General features: G+C 35.7%; 1 protein-coding gene across 1 annotated transcript in view; it reads left to right on the top strand.

Moving 5' to 3' along the window:
* Nucleotides 1–8,516, top strand: part of EXOC4 (exocyst complex component 4) — a 675,009-nt gene that overhangs the window by 543,235 nt on the left and 123,258 nt on the right. Inside the window, exon 13 of the mRNA XM_011359538.2 lies at nucleotides 4,138–4,293. Within this exon, the coding sequence (XP_011357840.1) occupies nucleotides 4,138–4,293 (156 nt within the window). The remainder of the gene's footprint in view (nucleotides 1–4,137; nucleotides 4,294–8,516) is intronic.

Raw genomic sequence — 8,516 nt, 5'->3', positions numbered from 1 at the left:
TAATTTGGTCAAAATGCTAAATGGCTTGATAGCTCACCTAAGTCATTTAGTACAGAGAAGAGAGAAGGAGTAAAGAAAAACCACTGAATTGGTTTTAGTTTAATGAGTTATCTAGACTCCTAAAACTGAAGAGGGCTTATTTTTTATCTCCAGTTCAGTTCTTATACACTTTTCCAATAGCAGATATTGTGCTAAGCACTGCAGGCACAAAAACTAATGAGAAAATAAACTCTGTCCTCAGAGAACTCATCATTCAGTGTAGGATCCAACTTGTAAAGAAGTGCGGTAGGACCAGTGAGAGTAGAGGTTGTATGTAAGGAAGTGATTCTCACCCTTGAGTTCACACTGGAATCACCTGGGAAACTTTAAAATTCTGATGCCTGGGTCCTATCCCCTGAGATTCTGACTTACTTGGTCTTGGGTGTAGCCTAGGCATGTAGTTGTGTTTTTTTTAAGCTCCTCAGATTATACTAATGTGCAGTCAAGGTTGAAAACCTCTGGTATAAAGGTGATGAGACATAAAAGGTAAGACTCGGCTGTCCTAGTGACATCAGTGAACAGAGACAAAGGAGGAAAGCGCTATCAGAAGATGAAGCTGAAAAGGTAGATGTTCATGCCTTGCTAAGTTTGCCTTGGTCTTAGAATTGGGATCAGTGAAGAGTTCTAAGGAGAATAAGTGATTGTACAATTTTAGAAAAATAACTCTTCTAACTCATATGGTGAATCCCACTCATGTGACATGCTCAAGTAAGGACCTCAAATTGCACTACTTGTATAAAGAGAGACACTTCAGCAAAAACAAAAAAACAAACAAAAACTTGGAACTAGTGAAATCCATAGGATCCCGAAGAGAGAAATGCAGACTACCTAAGAGTGACATCTCCAAAACTCAGGGCAAACGTGGGATTCTTGCAAAAGGCAAGTCACACGGAGGTAGATCTTGCAAAACAAAATAGCAGACCACATGAGAAAAATCACCATCATGAGAAAAGAAGGGAAATGCAACGAACACTACATCTGACATTCAAAGAACTACCACAAAATAGAGAGCCACGTAAAGGGCTCTTTAAAATTGCTGCTTTTAAATATTCAAAGAGACAAAGGAATAGAATCCATCATACAAGAACAGGACATTTTGGAGTGGATTTGTGAAAGATCTAAATAGAAAATCTGTAAATGAAAAATATATTAATTGAAAATTTTTCGGAAAGCAATGTTGGATTAAATCATAGAGTAGATCTGGGAGACAGATGTCATGAATTAAAAAAAAGGAATTTAGAGAGTGAAGGCCACTCAGTTAATGACAATGTCTTTGAAGGAGAGAAAGGAGGTTGCCTAGAAAGAAATGCTGGACCAAAGAAGAGATTCCTTCATTCATTTTTTTTTTGAGGAGGTGGGGGAGGAAACCTTAGGGGTTCAGGGAATATATTGAGAGAGATACAGTAGTCTCCTCTTATCCACAAGAAGTACTTTGTAAGACACCGCAGTGGATGCCTGAAACCAGAGACAGTATACTGAACTCTATATATACTGTTTTCATAGTTTAATTTATAAATTAGGCACACTAAGGGATTAACAACAATAATAATAATAAAATAGAGCAATTATAATAATACTCTCCAGCTATTTTTATGTTTTTTAGTCCAAACCTATTCCTGAATCTATATAACTGTCCCTTACTTGCAGTAAATGATTTGGTGTCACTCCTTTCAGGGGGCCCCCTGCTGAAGTCCTCATTTGGGCTCAGTGCTTCTGGCACAGCACATTGCTGTCAGTTGGAACACATTTTCTGCTCATGTCTTCCACCTACAAATCTAATGCCTTTCCATCCTAACTAAGCACTTTATCATGCCCTGTGGCCGTTACTTTAGCAATTGGAGGTGCAACAGCAAAACTAGCATGAATTTCTTTTTTCTTCTTTACAATTTCACAAACAAAAGATCCACTCTTACCGCAGATCTTAGCAACCCCAGCATACAATTTTTTTTTTTTTTCTTAAGTCTAGAGCTTTAACCTTTTCACTTAAAGGAAGCACTTTGCAGCTTCTGTCTTTGGCATAAGCTGGTTGCCAACATCGCTGCTCTGAGCTTTGGATCCATTAAGTAAAATAAAGATTACTTGAACACAAGCACTATGATACTATGATAGTCGATCTGATAATGAAGATGGCTACAAAGTGACTAACAGGCAAGGCATGTATACAGCATGGATATACAGGATAAAGGGATGGTTTTTGTCCCAGGTGGGATGGAATGGGAAAGCATGAGAGTTCATCACACTGCTTAAAAAGGCACACAATTTAAAACTTATGAATTGTGTATTTCTGGAATTCTTTCATTTAAGGTTCTAGATCATGGTTGATTGCGGGTAACTGAATGGGTCCTCTCTTTTCTCTCTCAGAGATAAGGGGGGACCACTGTACTAAGTGTATAAGAAAAGGGATAATTAGGGAGTGAGAAATGATCCTCAGAAGCCTAGATAGAGGGGTTACTGGAAATGAATGAGGATGAAACAGATTTGAGCATACTTCTGCAGGGGATGGGAGGTAGAATATTTGAAAGTATGTTATTGGGTCCTCTCCTTTCTCTGCCAGATAGGAAGAATGTAGAGATAAGCAATGAGAAGATAAATAAAGGGCAAGAGTTTAAAAAATAACCATTGAGGGAAACGGGAGAGGAAGTTGATCAGAGATTTTAAAAAAAGAAGAATGCCAAAGAGTATTGAAGTTTCATCTGGCAAGGCATATCAAATCTGAGATAGTACCGATCTATGAGATTGCACCAGCACCCAAGTTTAAAAGTGTGAAAGTTAGATCGTTGCATTAATCCTTAAGTATTTCACAAATGACATGAGAAAATAAAAAGAGAAAAAAAAAGGAATTGAAGGTACCTAGTGAGAGTAATTTGAGAGATTAGAGAAGAAGATTCTGGTGTGATTTTTGTATTGCTCACCATAGTTATTGTTAAAACGTTTTGCTTATAGTGAGTTAGAAGAATTCTAGAAATCAGCTCTGGGTCTTTTTTTATTCTAGCTTATTTTCAGAGAACCAGGGCAATATTTACATCCTACAACATGAGACCATGTTACCTTGGATCAGGTTATCATGAGTCAAGGTTTTTAATTTCAACTTCTTTTGTCCGTAACTGTGTGCTGGGTAGGAGGTTTTGTCATACATACATGTGTGTACACCATACATATATTGTATATTTAGAAGTGTTTAGTGCCCCCCAATATAACCCTTACACCAAGATCAGTCCCTTTCTGTGGTGGGGGAGAAACCTCCTGGAGCCTTGATCAGCTTCCTCGGGGTAGGCAGCTCCTGAGCTCTCCCTCATAAATAACTGTCACTTCTGCCACCTAGAGTTGCCGATGAAGATTTTTAGACCATTCAAATTTGCTATAGGGACAGAAATGTTGAACAGAAAGAGAAGCTTTTTAATTTAATTGAAATTGAACATTTAAAATGAATTTACAAGTTCATTCTGCTAAGAGCAGTGTTAACAGCTAACCCATGGGCCCTATTAAAGGTCTTGAAGCCTGACAACTCTTGGTCACTAGTCGAAGCCCACTGAAGAGAGCAGTAATCAAAGACTTTTTCTGCCTGACATTAGAGTCAGAAGGTTTCTCTATGACGGTAAATTTGCTCTGAAAAAAGGAGTGTCCATAGTTCAAAGAACAACTTCAAGTAAAACTAATTGGTAATTTAAACCAAGAACTCAGAGAACAACCCTTTGTAACACTTCTGTCACCTTTCAGGTGTCATTTATGTTGTCATTTAGTAGCATCTTTTATATGGTTGCCCCAACTTATTTAACATCTTCCTTGAAAGATTCCCCCCAAAACCTACCATACACTTTTACTTATCCTATGGGATTAACTGTGATGAATGGGGACTAATTAGTATTATTAGGCTTCGTGATTGCTCAACAATGAAGAAACTAAGAATGAAATCTAGAAATGATTTTTCCCGTTAATGCGATCTATTAATGGGTGTCACTGTCCCCAACTCAGATAATGGACTATGCTAGTAAGAGAGGAGTGAGAGGTATCTTTTCTGTGCAGCAGAGGTAGACGAAAAATGCTACTTGGCTACCCAGTAATGTGCTGAAGTATCTCTTTTCTGCTGGTTGTGTTTAGGGGCATTGTCCAATCAGAAGAAAAACTTGTCATCAGTGCATCTTGGGCAAAAGATGATGATATCAGCAGACTCTTGAAATCACTACCAAACTGGATTAATATGGCACAACCCAAACAGCTGAGGCCAAAGAGAGAAGACGAAGAAGATTTCATAAGGTAAAAGCTCTATTTTCTAAGTTGCACTAAACATGGGGAGAAGCAAACGCCTGTTTAGCTGATTGTTTCTTATGCAAAATTTTGATCAATTCTAAATCTCGAGCTGGAATTAACTGAACTTAGTAAAATCTGTCTTCATCCTACCACACTTCATTTCTCATGCAAGTATGCCTTGTGCTCAAGACTTTAGGAGGAAGGGATTGCTATGAATCAAATTTGGAGCATCGCTAAATTGAGTCTAGATATCTTTAATCTGTAGGTCATTCTCCCCTGTTAATGGACAAATATGATTCATTCATTCATTCAGCAAATCTGTATTGACATTACCTACCATGCCTTGGAAATATGACGATTAATAAGAACAGTTTCTGCCCATACAAATATGTTACAGTTGTTCTTAGTGTGTTCTTTCATTCATGGAACTGTGAGTCGAACTTTCGGGAAATACAAATGTGCTTCCCATGTTTGTTCATATACATTGTATCATTTCTGATTGTTTTCTGCTTGTTTTGATAAAAGTAAGGTATCTCTTTCTACTTTATCACTCAAAATTTACCTCTACAATTTAAATTATTTACTTAGCTATGAAAATGTGGCCTAATTTGATGAAGCTACTCATTTTCATATGGCTGTCTATCTATAGTGAAACATTTCACCTCTGTCATTTTAGAGCTTTGGAAAGTGGAAAAAAGTAATGGAGTTAACACTTTGTCACATTAAAATTCTTATTGCCTTTTGCCTATCCAAGTGAATAAATAAATAGTAAAAATAAAAAAATTAAATTAAAACACTTTAAAGAAGCAAAGACCAGAAAAGGAAGAAAAGAAGTATTAGCTGATATTTTTAAATTTATCTTAGAACTATGAGTTGATCTCTTTCTCAGATGCAGGTTACAGCTGTTCATAAATAGGTATTTACTGCTCAAAAGTCAACCATATTCATACACTGTAGTGCCATAGTTTACCAAAATTTTATTATGAAATTTGCTACAGTGCCATTCAAAATTTTCTTGAATCATGATACTCAAAATTTTAGTTTAACCTAACACCTTCCTATTTATGTTTTTCTTCTTCATTATTCACATTACCTCAGGGAAACTTGTCAACTAGTTTCTTTGATATAAGAAAACTATACAAATAGTTCATTAATAGACTTTATTGGAGGGAGCAGTTTTAGGTTTATAGAAAAAAATGATTGAAAAGCAGAGTTCTCTTATATCTCCTCACCCACCCAACCCCCTATTTCCTGTATTTTAACGTCTTGCATTAGTGTAGTACATTTGTTACAATCGATGAGCTAACATTGACACATTATTATTAACTAAATCTGTAGTTTACATTAGGGTTCACTCTTTTTGTTGTATATTCTATGAGTTTTGACAAATGTGTAATGAATGTATCCACCATTACAGTATCATTCAAAATAATAGTTTCACTGCCCTAAAAATCCTCTACATTAACTCTTATTCATCCCTGTCTTCCTCTCCCCAAACCCGTGGCAATCACTGATTTTTTTTTTTTTTTTTACTGTCTCCATAATCTTTTTCAGAACGTCAGTGTCATATAGGCGGAATCAAACACAATACAGCCTTTCACACTGGCTTTTTTGCTTAGCAACACGCACTAAAGGTTCCTCCGTGTCTTTTTCTGGCTTGATAGCTCGCCCACACGCTTGCTCGCTTGCTTGCTTTTCCTTCCTTCCTTCTTCCCTTCCTTCCTCCCTCCCTCCCTCCCTCCCTTCCTGAATAGTATTCCATTGTATAGAAATGCCATAGTTAATTCATTCATCTACTGAATGACATCTTGGTTACCTCCAAGTTTTGGCAATTATAAATGAAGCTGCTATACACATTTATGTGCAGGTTTATGTATGGATGTAAGGTTTCAATTCATTTGGGTAGATACCAAGGAATGTAATTGCTAGATTGTATGGTAAGAGTATATTTAGTTTTATAAGAAACTGCCAATCTGTCTTCCAAAGTGGCTGTACCATTTTGCATTCCCACTAGCAGTAAATGAGAGTTCCTGTTGCTCCACATCCTTACTAGCATTTGGTGCTGTCAGTGTTTTGGATTTGGCCATTCTAATAAGTGTGTATCTCATTGTTTAAATTTATATTTCTCTAATGACATCTGATGTTGAACATCTTTTCATACACTTATTTGATATTCTTATATGTATTTTTAGGTGCGATATCCATTCAGATCTTTTGCCTGTATTTTAATTGGGTTGTGTGTTTTCTTATTTTTGAGTTTTAAGAGTTCTTTGTATATTTTGGATACCAGTTCTTTAACTGATATGTGTTTTGCAAAGATTTTTCTCCTAGTCTGTGCCTTGCGTTTTCATTCTTTTCACAATGTCTTTTGTAGAGTAGAAGTTTTTAATTGTATTGAAGTCTTACTTACCATTTTTTTAATTTATGGGTTGTGCTTTTTTTGCCTTCTGATTTTAATTGATCATTTTATATGATTTCATTTTTTTTCTCCCCTCTTAGCATATAAATTATACTTCTTTTTCATGGTGGTCTTAGAATTTGCAATATACATTTACGACTAATCCAAGTACACTTTCGAATAACACTATTTTACTACATGGGTAATGCAAATACCTTATAACAGAGTATTCCCATTTCCTCCCTCCCATTCCTTATGGCATTGCTCTCATTTATTTCATTTACCTATAGGCTATAATCACTGCATATAATGTTGTTATTTTAAACAAACTATTACCTAATGATCAATTAAGAACAAAAGAAGTAAAAGGTTTTATTTTCCTTCATTTTTTTCCTTCTCTCATGTTCTTCCTTTCTTAATGTAGGTCCATGATTCTGACCTATATCATTGTCCTTTACCCCAAAGCACTTTTTTTAATATATAAAGAAGGTCTACTGGGGACAAATGCTCTCAATTTTTGTTTGTCAGTGAAACGCTTTATTTTCCCTCAAATCTGAAGAATAATTTCACTGAGTATAGTATTCTAGGCTGGTGATTTTTTTCTTTTAACACTTGAAATATTTCACTTCAGTCTTCTTGCTTCCATAGTTTTTGAAGAGAAGTCCTATGTAATTTTTATCTTTGTTCTTCTATAAGGTAAGGTAATTTTTTCCTCTGACTTCTTTCAGGATTTCATTGCTGTTGTTGTTTTGGTTTTGTGCCATTTGAATATTGTATGTCTAGATACATATTTTTCGGTGTTTTTCATGCTTGGTGTTCTCTGAGTTTCCTGGATCTGTGGTTTGATGTATGTCATTGGTTAATGGAAATTCTCAGTCATTATTGCTTTAAATATTTCTTCTTTTTTTCTTTCTGCTCCTTCTTGTATTTTCATTACACGTACATTACACGTTTTGTAATTGTTCCACAGGTTTTAGATAGTCTGTTCTGTCTTTTTGTTAGTTTTTATTTTTGGATTTTAATATTTAAAGTTTCTGTTGACAATTCCTCAAGCTCACTGATTCTTCCCTTGGTTTTTCCTAGTCTTTTGGTAACCCCATCAAAGGCATGCTTCATTTCTGTTATATGTTTGACTGCTAGAATTCCTTGTGATTTATTTCTTAGAGCTTCCATCTCTCTGCTAACATTACCTATAGTTTACTTTTTATTGACTATATATTACAATGTGCATATCAGAGGCACAGCTTGGTAAATTACCACACTTCCATTGTGTAACCAGTACCCAGATCAAGAAACAGAGCAATAGCAACAAGGATTCTTTTTGTGCTTCCTCTGGTCACTACTTGCCTCTCCAATAGTCCTTATCTGACTTCTAAACACATAGATTAGTTCAATGTGTTTTTGATAACTATATAAAAGGAATCATGCAGTTGTTTATTCTTTTATGACTGGCTCCATTTTTTCCACATCATATTGACAAGGTTCATCTATATTGTTGTGTATAAGTTCTTATTACTCTATAGTCTGTGTTGTAGTCCATTGTGTGAGTGTACATATTTTTTATGTTTTATTATTTGTGTATGTGTGTGTGTGTGAGTGTGTGCGCGCGCGTGTATATTCATTCATTTACTGTTTATGGGCACCTGGATAGTTTCCAGTTTGGAACTGTTTCACAAAGTGCTGCTCTGAATATTCTATAGGTCTTTTGGTAACCATATACAAATATTTCTATTGATTATAACAGTAGAATTACTGGGTCATAGGATGTGCACATGTTCAAGTTTAGTGCACACTGCCAAACAGGTTTCCAAAGTGGTGGCAGGAGTTTACT

Source organism: Pteropus vampyrus, unplaced genomic scaffold, assembly GCF_000151845.1.
Source record: "Pteropus vampyrus isolate Shadow unplaced genomic scaffold, Pvam_2.0 Scaffold48, whole genome shotgun sequence".
Lineage (NCBI taxonomy): Eukaryota > Metazoa > Chordata > Mammalia > Chiroptera > Pteropodidae > Pteropus > Pteropus vampyrus.
This window is presented reverse-complemented; position numbering and strand designations above follow the sequence as displayed.